Source organism: Erinaceus europaeus, chromosome 5, assembly GCF_950295315.1.
Source record: "Erinaceus europaeus chromosome 5, mEriEur2.1, whole genome shotgun sequence".
Taxonomy (NCBI): domain Eukaryota; kingdom Metazoa; phylum Chordata; class Mammalia; order Eulipotyphla; family Erinaceidae; genus Erinaceus; species Erinaceus europaeus.
In genome coordinates this window covers 73,363,989-73,385,416 of record NC_080166.1, presented here as the reverse complement: position 1 = coordinate 73,385,416, position 21,428 = coordinate 73,363,989, and the positions used below count along the sequence as shown (strand labels likewise).

Sequence of the window (21,428 nt, the reverse complement as noted above, 5' to 3'; positions counted from 1 at the left end):
TACAGGGAGTGCTAAGTATTAAACAAAAGCAAAATATGATGTAGTGAAGTATCTGCATTGCACAAAGACAAAGACCCTATACACTGGGCCAAGAGATAGGTAAGAGTATCTCTCACAAAGTAAACAACACATTTTTGTTAAAGGAATGAGAAGAGAGTTACAGACTAAACTAGCTGGTCATTATAGAAGTCAGAGTTGACTTGATGCAGAAAAACATAACTTTATGGTACATCTATAAAATTAGAAAATACAGGGTAGAAAAAGGTGATGTTGTAAACTTATCTGAGATTTATTTTAACACACCGCAAAGCCACCATAGTTTTCTCCCACATTTTATTATTATTATTATTATTTTCATTTCCACCAGGGATATAGCTAAAACTCAATGCCTGCATGAGGAATCCACTGCTCCCAGCAATCATTTTTTCTTTTGTTTTTCCTGTACATGCTTTAACATTTGTGAAACTTTCACCGTGCAGATGAATGGCAGGGACTTGAACTAGAGTCCTCTTGCATTCTACTATCTGCACTTAACTGGGAGTGGCTGTTGTCCGCCTCCTCACATTTTCAAACTATTACTAAATTACCATTTCAGTTTACTAGTGAAACAGGTTCTGGTGAAATAACGAACAAAATCTTCATAGGTTAGAGTCAGTTAATTTCAATTGTTTAGACAAGGAAAAAAAATCACTCAACACAAAAAGAAATATTACAATGTTATATACTGAAATATAATAATGACCCAAAATATTTTCCCTGAAATACAACAACAACAACAACAAAAAGCTGTAAGCCATTATCCCTAAGAAAAGGAGAAGCCCTAATGAAGCAGATTTTTGGAAATTGCCATACAGATAAGCTCATTAGTTGCAATGAAAGTCCCCCCTGCTGATATAGGAGTATCTAATAACCAGGATTTGTTATGTCTCAAAAACAAAGACATATATGTGTGTGTGTGTGTGTGTGTGTGTGTGTGTATTTAATATATGTGATTGCTCGCTGAGGAGATTTCAAACCTGGAAACTTTCAAATGATGACAGATAGTGCAAGAGTACTATTAATCCTCAAAAGCAACAACAGATTTACTTTATCTCAAAGATGACATTTATTCTTCTTAAATCTCACTCATCAATTGGGTAATGTAACCACAAAAAAATAGAAAGGGAAATGTGCTGTATATTCACCTACACTATAAAAAATTATTTTGTTGATGGCTTTTCTATTTCAAATATAAAGCTGGTTGCTCCCTGTGAAACACATTAACAGTATCTGCTGACCCATGCACAGAGCAAGCCTCCTCACGAACAGATGGAAACTAAAAAAGCCCCTAAGGCTGCACAATACCCCAACAGACACACCAAAAAAGAAAACTGAGAATCCAATTACCAAGTTGCTACTCTACAAGTCCTTATGAAAACTGAATATTTAAAAGAAAAATACTGTAATATTTATAAAGAATTGTAATTACAATCGAATGTGTCAAGATCAATAAATGACATTTTAAAACTTGATTAAAGCAAAGCTTTCTAGAGAATAAATTCTGCAATAAAAAATACATCTGAAAAGAAATATGTTCTGGCTTACTCTTCAGCTTTAAAAATAGTAAGAAAGAGGACCAGATGATGTTACATCTGGTTAAGTGCACACATTACTGTGCACAAGGACTCGGGTTCAAGCGCCCTGGTCCCCACATGCAGGGAGAATACTTCACAAGTGGTGAGGCACGACTGCACGTGTCTTTCCGTCTCTCGCTCCCTATTTTCCTCTTTCCTCTAAATTTCTCTCTGTCCTATCAAATGAAGTAAAATAAAATAAATGAGATAGTAAATAAGAAAACTGGTCTTGGTCGGGGGGGCGGGGAAAAAAGAAAACTGGTCAGAAATGCAAATTTCTATTAGTTGAAAACTGCTTGCCCTGACTTATTATCATTAATATTTATTTATTTTCACTGTGCCTGGATCTTAAGTGTGTTTGATTCTATCACTGTTGGGTCATTGTTTTCACTGCTTTCATTTTAGGTAAAAAAGAAATAAACAGAGATAGACAGAACGTGAAAGTAAGAGAAAGAACAAGAGAGAGAAAAACAGAGCACAGCACTACTACAAAATTTGGAGGGTTTGAGTTCCTGGCTCCCCACCTGAAGGGGAGTCACTTCACAAGTGGTGAAGCAGGTCTGCAGGTGTCTTTCTCTCCCCCCTCTCTGTCCTATTCAATAATGACTACAATAATAATAATAATAAACAATAGCAACAAAATTTGGAGGAATGCAGATGTCAGGGGCTTGGATCTGAGGCCTTACACATGAATGTCACTTACAGCAATGACTGGGCTATCTCCCACTCCATGTTGATAAAACTAGTAACTACTCATATTTGGTGGGGCTGGGGGGCAGGGTTGGGGAAATTTCCAGCAAGGTACTTGGGATCACTTTATAAACACAGATTTGTGGCATATTAATCTTAGTGTTCATCAAGAACACCCATTTGCAACATTTACTCAAATATACCCAAACTTCAGAAATTTCATTTTAAGACTCTTCCTTGAGTCAATGAACCAATTAGTTGAAAGCTCTTTTAGTATTACTAAGCCACTCTCACCCCTGTTCTTTTGCCTTTATCTCCAAAGTTTAATGCAAAAAATATAATAGGCTTATCTTTCTTGTGTAGATGTCACTGAAATACTTTAATCTCTAATGTATGGACAGTATCCTTTTTTTTTGGTGGGGGGGGACAGAGGCAGAGTCTTATACATTTACAGTTTCACCACTTCTGGGCTACTTTTACTCGCTCACTCAGATGGGTGAGGGGAGAAAGGAGAGAGATAGATGGATAGAGACAGAGAGAGAGAGAGAGAGAGAGGAGGAGGAGAGAGGGATGGGCAGAACACAGCACTGTAGTTTCCTCCTGGCACCATCATGTGCCTTCTCATGTAGTGCCAGCATTTGAACCTGAGCCATGTACCTGACAAAGTATGTGTCTAATTAAATAAATAAATAAGTGAACTACCTTTCATCATTTGGACCGTACTTATTTTATCTTAATTAATTAATTTTAATAAAGCTTTATTATACTGCCATCATAAATGCAAGACTCACAATTAGTCATTGATTTACAGAATAGTATTTTTTTTTACTTTCTCACTTTCTTAAAAAATTTTCTTTTCTTTTATTTATTTTCCCTTTTGTTGCCCTGTTGTTTTTATTGTTGTAGTTATTATTGTCGTCGTTGTTAGATAGGACAGAGAGAAATGGAGAGAGGAGGGGAAGACAGAGAGGTGGAGAGAAAGATAGACACCTGCAGACCTACTTCACCGCCTGTGAAGTGATTCCCCTGCAGGTGGGGATCTGGGGTCTCAAACAGGGATACTTATGCCTGTCCCTGTGCTTCGCGCCATGTGAGCTTAACCCTCTGCGCTACCGTCCTACTCCCATCTTAATTTATTTTTAATGTAGCACAAGGGTAAAGTAACTGCAGTATCATTAAAACATAAGGAAACGGGCATAAGATGTAAAACTAAAAAGTTACTTTGGGCTTTTAAAAATCCCGATGTCCTGAAGACCCCTAATTTCATCTGCTCTAGTCCTATCTTCTGCTTCCTATCTATTAAATAATTTTCCCTGCTTTATATCGTACTGTCTTTCAGCCACCAAACTTGATGCTGTAGGATTCCAACCTGACTTCCCTGGGCAGATGACCTCAAAAATGTGTTGTGAAGTCTCACCTCTCCAGAGCCTTGCCTATTAGGGAAAAGCAAAAACGGTCTGGGGATATGGATTCATCTGCCAATACCCATGCTCAGCAGAAAAACAATTACAGAAGTTAGAACTTCTATCTTCTGCACCCCCCAAAATTTTTTGGTCCATACTTCCAGAGGGATAAAGAATAGGGAAGCTGGGGCTAGAAGGTGGTACAACTGGTTGAGCATACATGTTACAATGTGCAAGAACACAGGCTCCATTCCCTGGTTCCTACCTGCAGGAGAAAAGCTTTGCGAGTGGTGAAACAATGTTGCAGGTGTCTCTTTGTCTCCTTCCCTCTCTATTACTGTCTTCCCTCTTGATTTTATTTTATTTTATTATTATCTTATTTATTTATTGAGTAGAGACAGTCAGAAACTGAGAGGGAAGGGACAGAGAGGGTGAGAGACAGAGAGACACCTGCAGCACTGCTTCACCATTTGTGAAGGTTTCCCCCTGCAGGTGAGGACTGGGAGGCTGGAACCTGGGTGCTTGCACATTGTAACATGTGTGCTCAACCAGGTGCGCCACCATCCAGCCCCACTTCCCTCTCCATTTCTGGCTATCTCTATTCAATAAATACAGACAGAAAAAGAAAAAAAAAATAGGGAAGTTTCCAATGGACAGTAAGGGACACACAAATCTGGTGGTGGGCACTGTATGGAATTATATCCTTGTTATCTTACAATTTTGTAAATCATTATTCAATTACTAATACAGATAGTTTATCTCCAAATTTCCCTGTCCCCTATACCAGAAAAGATGGGATATATACATAAAGGCACATACCCTTTTGAAAATAAAGCACTACAACTCTTATCTCATAGAAACCACACAGTTGAAAGAGAACATAGAATGATGATAGTGTTTTTTTTAAATTCAATTAGGATTACTCATTACATAAGTTATCCATCCTTTCTTAAACTGGCAAATGTCAATTTTAAAGCGATAGTGATAATACCAATGACAGATGACCAGTAGAGGAAAAAAGTTACCATTTCAAATAAACTGTCTTCCAAAATATATACTCATTTATTTTTTATCTCTTCATATAAATGAGGATTCATAAATCCTCATTTTCCCAATATGTTGTGATGTAATTAGCATATCACTGATGAATGGACATAATTTACACACGGGCTGACAGTCAGGCTGACTTCTGGATGGAAGTGCACACCATATGGAAGGAGCTCTCTCTGTTACAGCAAGCTGCCTGCGCCCAGTTCCTGAACTGCTTTCCAGAGGCTCCCAGCTTTCCTAGATGATAGCCCCCTCCATGGCTGCTTCTCCCAGGGATCACACACGTGACTTTAAACCTTCATAATTAACCTTCCTCATGGGTCTGACCTATTCTTTCCCCTTTTTGGCCCAGGCTCCTTTTCCTGCATGCACAGATTCCCAACTCAGCTTCCCAAGACCCGCCATGCTGTTCCTGACCAGAGAAATTGAACACGTGAGGCTGATCTATTGGTAACTAACTCATGGACTTATGGGCCTAGCTTATACCCCTACTGACAATTGCTCATTTTGCAGCTGTAATAAATCTTTGATTGTTTAAACCCAAGCCTCAGCCAATACTTTTAATTAATTTTAATTACAACGCCAATAGATTCAGCATGCCATATATATATAATCTCCATTCTCCAAGTGGTCAAACAGCACATTTAAACTGTATTACATTAAGTATTCAAGTAGGTAGAAAGGCTTCTTCTTCTAGCGTTTGCTGGTAGAAAGGCTTATCTGTTCCATCTACTTTATAGCTTGATTTAAGCCCAGTAAGGGCTAATATCAAGACATGTGAAATCTGAGAGTCAAGAAGGAACAAATGGAATCTCTTGACAATTTCACACCTAAGAGAACTAAGGTAGCAGGCTCCTCCCACAAAGTGGGCAGAGATGCGCTTACAAATCAAGCAAGAAACTTACATACTAGACCTTAATGTTATTTTAACTAATAATACTAAACAATTTTTTTCATTTAAAAAGAGGAGGGGATAGTTCAGCTAGTAAGAGCACATGAATGTAGGAAGGTGAAGGGAAAACACTATGGCTAGTACTACAAGGAGATTCGTAAATGATGGAGTGCTGAAGTGATGTCTTTTATCTTTTTTTTTTTTTTTTGCCTCCAGGGTTATCAATGGGGCTTAGTGCTATCACTACAAATCCACTGCTCCTAGAAACCTTTTCTTGTCTTTCTTTCTTTCTTTCTTTCTTTCTTTCTTCCTTGCTCTCTTCCTTTCTTTTCTTCCATTTTATTGAACAGGACAGAGAGAAATCAAGCGAGGGCTTGAACCTGGATCCTTGAGCAGGTCTTTGCACTTTGTACTATGTGTCAGGTCTGCCACAACCCAACCCCTTGTCTTGTCTCTCTCTCCTTCTCTCTCCATGGAAAAGACTGGGCTCGGAGGATGCTCAATGTTATGCATACTGGCTTTGAGTATCTTCCCCTGTGTCTCACACAGATATCATAAAAGAAAGAAAAAAAAAAAAAACTCAGGCTTAAGAGGGATAGTGACTCCTGGGGCTTGTCTCAGAAAGTTCCTAAGTGACAATGACTCACACTGAATTAAGTCAGTACCACACAGGTCACAGTAGAGATGGTTTAGTAGTAGAAGTTGGAATAGAAGGAATTCATAAGATTTAAATTGCCACTCACTCTCAATGTACAGGGCCTCATTATCTAATTAAACAGATTAAACCATGCTCAAAAAAAGACAGTTCATAATTAAATATCACCAAAGTTTCTGTTTTTTAAATGGCATACTCAGTATTAAAAAACTGACAAACTGGCAGTATGTTGAAATAAAAACATTACTTTCTAAGCACTAATTGATGATTCAGAATAGTGAAATATTTTCATTAATAGCACCAACCTTTACTAGCTTTGTCTAAATGTTCCAAATCCTCCACAAAAGTCAGGATATCAGGGTATTTTTCTTCACATATTTCCACCAGAAAATGAAGCAGCGTTGTTTTCTGATCAGCTGATTTTGTGTCCTTTAGCTAAACAAGTCAAGAGGAGAGAGAGAAAAAGTAAAAATATTGCTCAACAATTTGTTTGGCATTGTATGTTAACTCTCTTTTCAGCCACCAGGTTCCAGATACTAGCATGATGCCAAACAGACTTCCCTGGACAGACAACCCCACCAATGTGTCCTGGAGCTCCGATTCCTCAGAACCCCACCCGACTAGGGAAAGAGAGAGGCAGGCTGGGAGTATGGATTGAACAGTCAACGCCCATGTTCAGCGGGGAAGCAATTACAGAAGCCAGACCTTCCACCTTCTGCATCCCACAATGACTTTGGGGCCATACTCCCAGAAGGATAAAGAATAGGAAAGCTCTCAAGGGAGGGGATGGGATATGGAGATCTGGTTGTGGGAACTGTGTGGAGTTGTATCCCACTTATTCTACAGTTTTGTTAATGTCTCCTTTTTCAAATAAATTTTAAGAAAGTAAAAAAAAAAAAAAGTAAAAATATCTTGAAAAAATCTGCCAGGGGTCGGGCGGTGGCGCAATGGGTTAAGCGCATGTGGCGCAAAGTGCAGGGACCGGCGCAAGGATCCCGGTTCGAGCCCCCGGCTCCCCACCTGCAGGGGAGTCGCTTCACAGGCGGTGAAGCAGGTCTGCAGGTGTCTATCTTTCCCTCCCCTTCTCTGTCTTCCCCTCCTCTCTCTATTTCTCTCTGTCCTATCCAACAACGAATTGCGTCAACAAGGGCAATAATAATAGCCACAACGAAGCTACAACAAGGGCAACAAAAGGGGGAAAAAAATGGCCTCCAGGAGCGGTGGATTCATGGTGCAGGCACCGAGCCCAGCAATAACCCTGGAGGAGGAAAAAAAAAAAAAATCTGCCAGGTAAATTTATTAATAATACATTTTGTAGATTAGAAATAAATAGCAATAGTTAAACACTAAAAAATAGAAACAAAGAGCAATAACATTGCTTAATACTATGATGTGTATGTTGCTTTTTACTAATGCATTGGGGGGGGGAGAATACAGGCGCTCATGTGTGGAAACATGAGGTTGACTGCTGGGCCACCTCCCCAGCAGAGGTTTCTTATTTCTCAAAAGCAAATATTTAGATATTTAAAAGGGCACTTTTTGGATACTGTTTGATCTAAATCATCAACAATTTACTGTAAAAAAAAAAAAAAAACAACTAAGGGGGTCGGGCGGTGGCGCAGTGCGTTAAGCGCATGTGGCACAAAGCGCAGGCACCCGCATAAGGATCCCAGTCCGAGCCCTCGGCTCCCCACCTGCAGGGGAGTCGCTTCACAGGCGGTGAAGCAGGTCTGCAGGTGTCTATCTTTCTCTCCCCCTCTCTGTCTTCCCCTCCTCTCTCCATTTCTCTCTGTCCTATCCAACAACGAACAACATCAACAATGGCAATAATAATAACCACGAGGAGGCTACAACAACAAGGGCAACAAAAATGGGGAAAAAATGGCCTCCAGGAGCGGTGGATTCATGGTGCAGGCACCGAGCCCAGTAATAACCCTGGAGGGAAAACAAACAAACAACTAAATGTAGCTCAATATAATATGAGACAATGTGTACAAAAAAAAAAAAAAAAAAAAACCAACAACTGAGAAGTATATGGGATTTGTCCATGTCCTAGTAATACTTTAAAATGTATGTTTCTCCCTCCCTTTTTTTTTTTTTTTTGGATTCCAGGGTTATTGCTGGGGCTCAGTGTCAGCACTATGAGTCCACTGCCCTGATGGCCATTTTTTCCATAAAGGCTAGGACAGAGAGAAATGGGGAAGATAAGAGTGGGGGAGAGGAGAAAGACAGATAGACACCTTCAGACCAACTTTACTACTTGTGAAGCGACACCCTTGCAGGTGGGGAGCCTGGTGGCTCCAACTGGGACTCTTGTGTTTCATACTGTGTGCACTACTCCCCAGCCCATTCCTTGCTTTTTAAGAATCTACAGGCACCACAGAAAGGAAGTCTCCTCCAATATAAAAGGGGTCAGCCTAGAACCTGGGTCACACACATGGTAAAGCAGCCAGATACCCAAATGAACTGGCTTTACCAAGTCAGTAGAATTGTTTCTTATATGCTTAACCCTCTGCGCTACCACCCGACCCCCTAGAATTGTTCCTTAATATCCCATTTGATTAAAAGAAATCATGTATTTATCCTGCTGGGTATGATAAATAATATATTTTTTAAAAAGAAAGATCATAAGGTACTCTTAGGAGAATATTACATTTGAACTGTAAATTGGTAGACAAGCAGTTATATGAAGTTAGGAAAGAACACAATTTTAGAGCATAGTCGTGGGGCCAGGAATGTAGCTGGTAATAGAGTGCATATACTTTCTCATGTAGGAAGTTCTGGGTTCAATTCCTGGCCCCTTTCCGTCCCATACACATTCCAAAAAAAGAAAAAAAAAAAAAAAAAGAAGGAGAAGGAGAAGGAGAAAAGAATGTATCATATACAGATGGTGGAGCATTTGAAAAGTGATGAACAAAATGACCCCTTTCTGGATTTTAAGTAATTCCACAAGTGTGAAGGCACAAGAGGGAAGAGGAGGAAGAAAGACATTTGGGAAAACAGGAAAAGACTGGAACTTAAAGAAAATGGATGAGTGGGATGGAAATCTGGATGATACCATTTGTTAGTTGAAACCAGGCAGGAAGCATGAGGAACAGATCTGGGTGGCATGTAAAGAAAAGAAATATTTCAGTTTTGGACAAATTGATTTTGAAACCATTAAAGCTATGCCCAAGTGACAAATGTTTGGACAGCTCATAATATAGGAGTACAGCAGTGTGTCTCAACCTAGTTTTAATCATTATCAGGGCTATAGGGATTTTTAAGGCTTTTTCCCCTAATTATTTGCACCTGGAAAAGCAAAAATCATAGGCATACAGTGTGGTTCCGTATTCTATGTATATTTATCCTGTAAGAACATTAATTTGTTGTTGTTATTGTTCCCCACTAACCAACCTATCTTCCTGAACAGTGATACTGCCACTATTAAGAATCTATGATTTGTGGTCCGGGAGGTGAGGCAGTGATAAAGCTTCGGACTCTCAAGCATGAGGTCCCGAGTTTGATCCCCGGCAGCACATGTGCCAGAGTGATGTCTGGTTCTTTCTCTCCCCTCCTGTCTTTCTCATAAATAAATAAAATCTTAAAAAAAAAAAAAAAGAACCTATGATTAGAGTTAAACTAGATCAGAAGCTAAAAGACTGATCAATGGGAACCAAAGACATGCCTTGACTAGATATATCAGTCTGAAGACCAAAGTGGATAAATCCTTACTGAAATGGTTAAGGAATGTAATCGGAATGAAGGAGGAATTGATGAGGTTAAAAAAAATCAAAGCCGTCAATCGATCTTAGCTTGTGTTTTGTATAGTGAATGTCAACAGCTATGCTGTAAACTATTACCCCCCCTGATATAAGGTGATTTAAAAAATGCAATGCTAACCTAATGTCACATGCAAACTAAAAAAAAAAAATGTTATGAAAGCTTGACCCCCATTTGATGACTTATTCAGAAGAAATTTAGATGAAAACATCCCGCTGTGTATTCTTCGACTTGATTATACCCAGATTAATTGGCACTGTGTGGATAATTTGGTAATATCAAAACGTGTTTTAATCGAGTTATATAGCCTGAAACAAGTGATTGGGCTTAGACTTCACATAGAAAAAATTAAAATATGGACTGGGACTCTGGCTCTATTTAGAATACATTACAGTGAATTTATATGTTAGTTGACATAGTAAAATTACAAAACAGTCAGAAGAATTAAAATAAATATTAAGAAACCTAGTTAGAACTTCAATTTCAGAAACAATTATTCCATGCTGAGGTCAGTAAGAATCTTTCTGAATTTCAACTTTTACATATACAAATAATTTATGAAAACAATCCTTCATGCTTATACTATTCATCAACAAGATCATCCTAAATTTACATGGTCAGAGAATAAGGAAATGCAATTTTATACTATACAAACAAGAGCAGGCATAAAAGCTGTCTTTTGCTGCTGTTGTCATTGTTTTGTTAAATTACCCTAGGAGCATAATTCTGTTTACCCATTTATGTCTTTTACTTTTTAACTGTCATGAATTTACAAGTTTCCTTATCATGCTCCTACCACGTGAACAAGTTATTGTAATTTGTAAAAATGAGAAAAAACTTTCCAGTAGTATTTTTGACACTGCTAAGATGCCAGAAATTGCAAAAATTACTATATCAGGAAATCTCTTATGATCCAACAGCAACCAACTGGATCAATCTTAATCTTTATTCATGAGACATTCGAATCCAGAATTAGAATTCTGTAACATAATATATTGTATCATCCACCAGTTTAAAAAAATGTTAAGCATGCCATTAAAAGATTCTAGAGACAATCATTTAGTTAAACACTACTTTATGGAGAAGTGTGATATCTATCCTGTACTATTGAAAACATCACAGATTACCAAGCAGCATACTGGAAATAATATTAAATTGCATAGCCAAAGCAAGATGCCCCCAGCCTCACAAAACCTTTAACAATGATGACTAAAAATTTCACTTAAATATTTAAATAAGTAAATCTGAAACAATAAATCTAATAAAAGCGTAATATGCTCAAAAAAGAAACACAGGTGACAGCCATTTATTTTAATGCATGTATCATATTTATAAACTACTATGGGGTTCTAAATTACAGGTAGAAAAATCTTTGTTCACAAACTAATATTATCAGAAAAAAATTGCACAATGACGCCAATGCATTTAATCAGTCTCAATAAATAAATTCCCAGTCTCTTTCCTCTAAATAACTAGTATAAACCAAGGAATGTTCCAAAAACATGACAGCACAAAAAATTACTTATTAATGTATTTACTTGCCATTTGTTATTGAGAATTACTGGCAAGTAAGAAGGACATATTCTACTTCTACAAACTACTCTTATGACTCACCTATTTTTTTTTTTACCCGGAACACTGTTCAGTTCTACCTAATGGTTGTGCCTGGGATCGAACCTAAGACTTCTGTACAGTAAAGTATGCTGCATAAACTACTGTACTCCCTCTGCAGTCCTAATTACTCAAATCTTAAATAATCAGTAATTGAACTACTGCAAGTAAAGAATCTGAAACAGTGCTAATTTTGTTAAGGAGAAAGAACTTGAACATACTTTGTAATGGTAACGATTTCAAACAAAATGAAGTCAAATATTTGCTTTAAAAATTCATTTTGCTAAAAAAGTATGCTTTATTTAAATGTTAACAGACAGGGGTTGACAGGATTCTTTTTGTATTATTGTCAAGAGATTTATCTTACTGAAAAGAGTAATCATCACTGTTAAGTAGAATTTCTTATTTATATATTGTTTCTTTAAGGTACATTTAATGTGGCATAGATGTCAAATAAACAAAAAGATGGATGGAGTTTCTCCAACAGCTCTGTTCATTCCAGACAAAATAATGTTAAAAGCAGATCCTGTAATAAATCATGGCCTAGTTGTCAGTCTGGAGCAGAACTCCTTTGTAGTAACACTGCAGAGCTTTGGAATATTTTTAAAGTATTCAGCACAAATTTGGATGACATATCAAGAATATTCCATTGTTTCAGTCAGAGAAAAAAAATTCCAAAAATGGGAGTCGGGCGGTAGCACAGCTAGTTAAGCGTAGGTGGTGCAAAGCGCAAGGACCGGCGTAAGGATCCCAGTTCCAGCCCCGGGCTCCCCACCTAACAAGGGAGTCGCCTCACAGGCAGTGAAGCAGGTTTGCAGGTGTCTGTCTTTCTCTCCTTCTCTCTGTCTTCCCCTACTCTCTCCATTTCTCTGTCCTATACAACAACAACGACAGCAATAATAACTACAACAACAATAAAAAAACAACCAGGGCAACAAAAAAATAGCCTCCAGGAGCACCAAGCCCCAGCAATTACCATGGAGGCAAAAAAAAGAAAAAGAAAATTCCAAAAATAAAAAACCAATACTATCCTTATTATTAAAAAAAAAGTAACACTTTAGCATTTCAATAAAGAAACACATCTTAAGAATACTGTCAAATTAGTAACTCAGTTCATTATTATGTGCCTGTTGTCCAAGTATGTATCAAAATAGCACTGACTTTTTAGATATTGCTGAACATTAAAAATGTGACAAAACTATAAGACTACTGTAATCTACCTGTGAACAGTCAAGGAGGTCCTACCTTTTAAACATATTAATGATCAGGACTACCGCAGAAGAGCTATATATGAATGCTTTTTATGACACAGGTGTATGTAGATAATATAGGCCTAGTACAAAATACAATATTCCTATGGCAAATGAACTATTATATTCACTATGAAGAAGGGAAAACAGGGAGCAGGGGGAGGGAGGGAGGGAGGGAGGGAGAGAGAGAGAGAGAGGGAGAGGGAGAGGGAGAGGGAGAGGGAGAGGGAGAGGGAGAGGGAGAGGGAGAGGGAGAGGGAGAGGGAGAGGGAGAGGGAGAGGGAGAGGGAGAGGGAGAGGGAGAGGGAGAGGGAGAGGGAGAGGGAGAGGGAGAGGGAGAGGGAGAGGGAGAGGGAGAGGGAGAGGGAGAGGGAGAGGGAGAGGGAGAGGGAGAGGGAGAAGACACGAGTGGGTCTGCTTTGCAGCCTGTGCAGGATTGATCTCCCTTGCAGGTAGGGAGCCAGGGCCTCCAACCTGGATCCTTGCACTGCACTATGTGTGCTTAACTGAGTGCACTACCACCCAGCTCCACCTTTTTTTTTTTTTTTAACAAAATTCTCAAGAGCAAAGGCAGCAAAAACAGTAATTGAGAGTAAATGAGCATTAACCTAATGTAAAACACTGAAGCCTTTATAGATATGAGAATTCTAACCTGGGCAAACTCTAAAATCAGACATTCCACTTAAGGCTATTTCCAGTTTTGAGAGGATGACATTCTATTTAGTCTCATGGATAATTCCTAAAATGACAGTTGAATCATCACTCAAGCAGTGTTTCCATATTGCTAGATCGCTGATAAAATAATGGAATGATAAGATCTCTGTAAAGTTTAAACTTCAATTTAAGTTTGCTCACTAACATACTCTATACTAAATTCTTTGGTTTTTATATTTTTATATTTAGTTATTTATTTCTGGAAAGAGACAAGACTGAGATGTGAGGGGAAGATAGAGAGGAAGAGAGAGGGATACCTACAGTCCTGCTTCATCACTTGTGAAGTTTTCCCCCTGCAGGTGGGGACTAGAGGCTTGAACCTGGCCCCCTATCCTAAATTCTTTACACAATAAAGTGGTTTGTATATGTAAGCAACAGCATCTCTAAATCTAAAGTAAAGGTGTCCACATTAATATGGATGTGTGATACGGAAATATCAAAGAGAACATCATGTTTCCTTCTTGGATTAAGTTTTTGGATAAAATACATTTTTAAAAAAACCAAATTGCTGATTAAATCTTTCAAAAAAAACTGTATAACCCTTAACAACAACAAAAGGATTAAAATTTCACTTTACATTAAAACAAGAGGTGTAGTTAGCATCATCCATGTCACCACCGTAAGTACTAATTTCTGTAATAAGCCTTGTATGATGATTATACAAATAGAGGTCAGCTGGTATTATTTGAAATATGTTAAGAAAAGTTTATGGCCTTTATATATAAAATATTTATTGTTTAATTGCCATTTAAAGTAATGAGGAAAAATTAAGATGCAAGTTGTAACTAACATGGATTTGCATAATTAAAAAACAAAAATCTGGTTGTACCTTATCACCACAGATACTTTCTCTGAATATTGAATGCCTATATAGAATTTTGCCTCCAGGGTTACCCCTGGGGTTTGGTTCCTGAACTATGAATCCACTGCTCCTAGAGGCCAATTTTTCCCTTTTGTTGCCCTTGTTATGATTGTTATTGTTGCCATTGCTGTTGTTGTTGGATAAGACAGAAAGAAATGGAGAGAGGAGGGAAAGACAGAAATGGGGAGAGAAAGGTAGACACTTGCAGACCTGCTTCACTACTTGTGAAGCGACTGCCCCTGCAGGTGGGGAGCTGGGGGCTCAAACCGGGTTTCTTGAGCTGGTCCTGGAGCTTCACGCCATGTGAGCTTAACCCGCTGCACTACCACCCGGCCCCGAATATATTTTTCTTGAATTTTATTGGGCAAAGACACTTTCTAAGAAAGCAATTTTTGCACTTGACTAAAACATTAGCTTATTGCAATTTTAGTTAATTCAGTGTTCAGTTTATTTATTCCGCCCTCCTAATTCTTAAGAGAACTGGTATTCTCTATTTAGTATAAATGGATCAAACACATTAAATATTCTTGCCTTTTAATTTTTTTAACTTTAGACTAGTTTTAGAGCACTTTCAGCTTCATCTAAAAACTGAAGAGAAAATAAAATCCCCATCCCCATTAGCATTAGTGTAGTAAACTATAGATGTTAATATTTCACTTACAAATTTACATTTAAGTCTCCTTCATATATTTTCCTAGTTTGATTTTTTAAAAAATGACTTAAGAGTCCACTGTATGGAAAAACTGATACAGCCACTAAACTAGTAAGTACTATTACAATTGTATTAATAGTAATATGACATTAATGTTATCACCATCACCAAGGTTTCATTGCTCTAGGCTTAGTTTTTCAGATAGGAAGAGAGAGAGAGAGAGAGAGAGAGAGAGAGAGAGAGAGAGAGAGAGAGGAGACAGAGAACACAGAACGTACACATACTCTTGTGGGGACCAGGCTAAATGCAGGCTCTAACTTGTGACAAAGCAGGTACAATACAGATGAGCTGTTTTGCTGGCCAGTTCTTTTTATAAATATTTTATTCATTTATTGGAAAGAGGCAGAGAGAAATCTGTGAGGGGAAGGAGAGATAAAGAAGAAAAGAGAGAGAAACCTGCAACCCTGCTCTATTACTTATGAACCTTCCCCCCTGCAGGTGGAAATTGGCTGGTGGGGAGGGGGTTTGAACCTGGGTTCTTGCACATGGTGACATATGCACTCAAACATGTGAGCAAAAACCTGGACCCTGGCCAGTTCTAATAATCCATCTAATAAAGGACATCTTAGTTTTGTCAAACTTTTAACAAATATAAATAAAAACGCTAGAAACATTTATATAAGGTTTTCAACTACTTTGGGTGAGCAGAAATAAAAAAAAAGGAGTGTGAATAAAATAATTTAAATTTATTACTTAGGAACCAGACAGTGGCACACTTGCTTTAGTAAACACATTACCAAGTGCAAGGTCCAAGGTTCAGTTCTTTGCTCTCTGCCTGGTGGGAAGAAACTTCAGGAGCAGACAAGCAGGTCTGCAAGTGTCTCAGTCTCTCTCTCTCTCCTTTTAATTTGTCTTTAAAATAACACCTAAAGGTCTTAAAAATAACACCGCAGAGTAGAAGGTGATATGTGAGAATAAAAATTCCACAAGAAAGATTCACAATATTAACCTGACTGTATATTTCTCTTTGTTGTAATCATTGAAACTCTACCCATACTGGGTAGAGAGCTCTGAAATAACAAAGGACACTAACATTCAAACTTATTTCAATTCCACCATGTGCCCAAGAATGCAAAACTTCTTTTATTCGTTTTCTTCTATTTCAAAATAGCACTCAGCCCAGCACAAAAGAAAAACAGAAGTTTTGAAAAATATTTTCAACAGTCATCCTACAGTGAAGAAATAAGAATTTGTTGTTGTTGTTGTGTTTGTTAGTCTTTCCTTCTGTGGTTATTTCTTAATTGATTTCAGAGTAGAGGTTCAGAAATATACATACTAAGATAAGGAAATAGGGGAGTCCCTATCATTGCTGCTCTAAAGGGAGGGCAAGGTCCTGAAGAGGCCCACAGGAGGGCGTTTGGCGATGTTCCTAATGGAAGCAGCGAGTGATGGTGGAGCAAGGGGTCTATTAGAGGCCTAGGCCCATCATATCTATGTCAGAATCCAAGGATATTCTGACTAGGGCCTCAGATGGGTGGATTGGTACTGACCAAGATGGCCATTGCTTTAACTAGCCCTTTTCCGGTTTTTGTACCTGACTAAATACAGTTGATTGGAATAATCTGTAATTGAGAAATCTCACATCTTATTAGACATTCATAAAAACACATGTTATAAGCATTGTATGGGGAGTCGGGCTGTGTAGCACAGCGGGTTAAGAGCAGGTAGCACAAAGCACAAGTACCTGCCTAAGGATCCAGATTTGAGTCCCTGACTCCCAACCTGCAGGGGGGGTCACTTCACAAGTGGTGAAGCAGGTCTGCAGGTGTCTATCCTTCTCTTTCCCCTCTCTGTCTTCCCTTCCTCTCTCCATTTCTCTCTGTCCTATCCAACAATGATGACATCAATAATAACTACAACAATAAAACAAGGACAACAAAAGGGAATAAATTAAAAGAAAGTATTCTATGTAGAATGAAAATTTCATTGCTAAAATTTAAAAATGAGGGAGTCGGGTTAAGTGCACATGGCGCAAAGAGCAAAGACTAGCATAAAGATTCTGCTTTGAGTCCTCTGTCCCCCACCCCAACTGCAGGGGAGTCACTTCACAAGCGGTGAAGCAGGTCTGCAGGTGTCTATCTTTCTCTCCCCCTCTTTGTCTTCCCTTCCTCTCTCCATTTCTCTCTGTCCTATCCAACAATGATGATATCGATAACAACTATAAAACTACAACAATAAAACAACAAGGGCAACAAAAGTGAATAAACAAATAAGTATCTTAAAAAATTAAAAATTAAATTTCATCTCATTTTAATACGATATTGAACATTTCATACCATGGCCTCAAGTGGCCAGGGATCTCTGATATGACTGTAGAGGAATAACCTGACCAAATTTGATAAAATGAATTAAACAAAAGTCAATAAATTTCCAGCATTCTCATTGTAGAATGTAAAGAAGCAATATGTTGGGGGCCCAAATGGTAGGGCACGAGGTTAAATGCAAATAGTACGAAGCACAAGGACTGCTCAAGGATCCCAGTTTGAGCCCCAGCTCCCCCACCTGCAGGGGTGTGGGGGTTCACTTCACAAGTGTTAAAGCAGGTCTGGAGGTGTCTCTCTGTCTCTCTCCCTTTCTCTATCTTCCCCTTGACTCTCAAATTCTCTCTGGCCAATAAAATGGGGAAAAAACAAAAAGCCACCAGAAGTGGTGGATTCATAGTGCTGGCAGCCAGTCCCAGCAAATGGAGGCAAAAGAAAAAGGAAAAGAAGAAGATGGAGGAGAAGGAGGAGGAGGAGGAGGAGGAGGAGAAGGAAGAGGAGGAGGAGGAGGAGGAGAAGAAGAACAAAAGGAAGGAAGGAAGGAAGGAAGGAAGGAAGGAAGGAAGGAAGGAAGGAAGGAAGACAGAAAAAAACAAAAGAATATGTTAAAATTGAGTGTGAAAGAGAACGGACATGGAGAGAGAAAAAAAAAAAGAATACCCTCAAGAAATTCCAGTTTACATTGGCATATTGCACCAAAGTAAAAGACTCTGGGGTGGGTGGGTGTGGGGGGAGAACACAGGTCCAAAAGGGATGACAGAGGACCTAGTGGGGGTTGTACTGTTATATGGAAAACTGGGAAATGCTATGCATGTACAAACTATTGTATTTACTGTCAAATGTAAAACATTAATTCCCCAATAAAGAAATTTAAAAAAAAAATGTAGAGGTTGGGGGGGAGAGGTAAAGTCAGAGTTTCATCCTTCAAATAAATAAATAAAATAAATTCCAGTTTATGTTGGCCTTTTCAAACAATGAAAAATACTAAAACTTGCTACACTCTGTTTTTGGAGAAAAGACACAGGAAAACACAGCATAACTCAGAAGCCTAAGATAGAGAAGGATGGGTCAAGTATAGGACTCAAGTATGCACCTTATTTGCCCAAGAATTCACTTAGTTTTCTAGCTTACATGTGTGTGTTTGTGAGTACCTTTAGAGCAAGAAGCATTTGAAGGGGCCTACTACGTCCAATGAATTTGAACTGAAAGAAAAATCCTTTCTTTTACTTTAGAAGCCAGTGTAATAGTGTTTGACTTTCTGTGGTTTTGGGCAATGGACCTCTACTCAGGTGAACTTTGATGGATGGGTTAATTTGTTCTTTTTCTAGTATTCTGATTTAAACTGTTTGTGGCAAAAAAGATATCTTGGTATTTAATTCACCAAAGCAAAGGACTCTGGGCAAGGAGGGGATAAAAGGGAGTGAAAAGGAGACTGGGATCCTTCCTCGTGAAAAAGGAACTAAGTTGGCAGTGGGAATGATGTTCAGACACATATCACAAAAGGATGTGGAAATGTACCCATGTGTGAACAACTGTACAGTAAACCATTTGTCTTCCAACCTAGCCCCCCCCCCCCCCAAAATGATGGGGTGGAAAGAAGAAAGAGATATCTTGGTCCTAACAAACTGATTCTCTAAAAGAACAAATTTCAACACAAACCACATGCAAATGGTCCTAGGAAAGCTTTGGGATCAGGCAAACGTCTACAATACACTAATTAAGATTTCTGAAGATACGAATTTGAATTTAATGAATAGCAGGTTCTGAAAAAAACTAATTTCAAACTTCCAGCTATTCCTTATCTAAAGTCTAGTAGAATCTTTGGAAAACTTGATGAATGTCAAGCAGTCCAAGCATTCTTTTATATATCCAGTGGTTTTTACTCTTAAAAAGAGTTAAACCAGCTGTTGGGGAAACAGCTTAATTGGTAGAGCTTCTTACATCCACGCCTGAAGTTCCCAGTTCAATTTCTCATATGGCTGGCATATTGTATTGGCACTCTGGCTTGTCTCTCACTGTCTTTTTGCCTCATGAGAAACTAATATTTTAAAAAATTAAGCCATCAGAAAACAAGGTAATTACATCATTTTTACTTGAACTAGAAGCCACATCACTATAATCAAAACATGCACATTTCTGATTTACTATTAGGGTTCTCTTGGAATGTCTGGTCCCAATAGATTCACATTTCTTTCTTTTTTAAAAATATTTATTTATTTATTTATTCCCTTTTGTTGCCCTTGTTGTTTTATTGTTGTAGTTATTATTGTTGTCATTGTTGGATAGGACAGAGAGAAATGGAGAGAGGAGGGGAAGACAGAGAGGGAGAAAGATAGACACGTGCAGACCTGCTTCATCACATGTGAAGCGACTTCCCTGCAGGTGGGGAGCCATCACATTTATTTCTAAGGGAAGAAGAGGGAGCAGAAAAATAGAAGACTCTAGAAAAGATACTTAAGTGATTCATCTGCCATTTAAAGAAACATCATTTACCACATTTTTGTTTAGAAAATAAAATTTCAATTATGGCTCATCAGAGAAACCAGTACTTTTCACAAGTGAAAAGCTTCATCAAAGTCCAGGCAGTGGCACAGTGGATAAAGCACGGACTATCAAGCATGAGGTCTTGAGTTTAATCCCTGGCAGCACATGTATCAGAGTGATGATTGGTTCTTCTTATCTTTCTCATTAATAAATTTTAAAAAATATTTTAAAAATAAGTTTCATAATCATGTTTTCATTTCATTTAAAAGAAGTGGACACATTACCATACCCAGAGACCTGTGTTCAAGCCCCTGAACGCACCTGCATGGAGAAAGCTTCAAGAACAGTGAAGCAGCACTATGGTGTCTGTCTCTCTGTCTATCCTGTCCCCCTCTCAAAATTTCTTTACCTCTATCCAAAAAAGAAAGGAAATAAATACATAAAATAAATTACTGCCAGGAGCAGTAATTATCATGCAGGTACCAAGCACTGGATATAACTTTGTTGGAAATAACAAAATAATAAAAGGAAATAAAATAAAAGGAAAGCCTTAAGTCTATATTTCTATTTAACAATCTTAATACATTTAATGATAGGTGATAGATAATAGTTGCCTTATATCTAATGTTTTCCTTCTATATTTCTTTAACATGGTTCAGATCAAATTTTAAGATAAAAATAAAGAAACTTCCTCTCTTGGAAATCAGTTCACGAAAGCCCATCTCCATAAGTATACACCAAGACAAGATACAAACCCTTAAGCTACACTGTAAGCAAAAGTCATGATTCATGTAATTATTCCTGATCAATGGAAAGTTAATAACTGAATTTAAATTTCCATGCATTTTAACACTTAAGTTTATGAAGTTTAAAATGAAAGATTTTACATATAGAAATATTAAGTAATAGAATTACCCAGCATGTTTTAACAGAAGTATCACTCTGTCTACTGTCAAATACATATGGAAGTCCTCCTGTGGGGGTTTATCAACAAACCAAATGCTTTACGCTGTGTGAAAATTTAATCACAATTGTCACAGATCAAGCTGTTACTTCTGATAAACATGATAAGATAGCATCTTGTTCAATATATGCTTTCAAGCTGACATGCAGGCTAATAAGTATATGGAGTCGAAGTACTTATTTTGTTTCATGTTCAACAGAAGGTTCCTGAAAAGGATGATTAAAATATCCTGTACTGCCATCTAAATATACAGTCAACTGTTTATCTAGAGATGGATTAACTGGTTTTGAGATTAACTGCAATTAAATAACAGCATGCAGTGCATATGGGAATGATCTTAAAATCACCAAGCATCAAGGAATGTATTTCAATAAAAGGGTTTCTATTTTATATGAAATAAGAGACGACATCGTGTCTCTTACATTAATATTACTCAAACGTCACTTATATCATATTTACTAATATCAAGTACTGTGTACTACGCCATTCCACATAATCATTCAGA

The 21,428-nt window shown here is 38.0% G+C and overlaps 1 protein-coding gene across 1 annotated transcript in view; it reads right to left on the bottom strand.

Annotated features, from left to right (window-relative positions):
- Nucleotides 1-21,428, bottom strand: part of DIAPH3 (diaphanous related formin 3) — a 551,468-nt gene that overhangs the window by 224,698 nt on the left and 305,342 nt on the right. Inside the window, exon 21 of the mRNA XM_060191426.1 lies at nt 6,609-6,738. Within this exon, the coding sequence (XP_060047409.1) occupies nt 6,609-6,738 (130 nt within the window). The remainder of the gene's footprint in view (nt 1-6,608; nt 6,739-21,428) is intronic.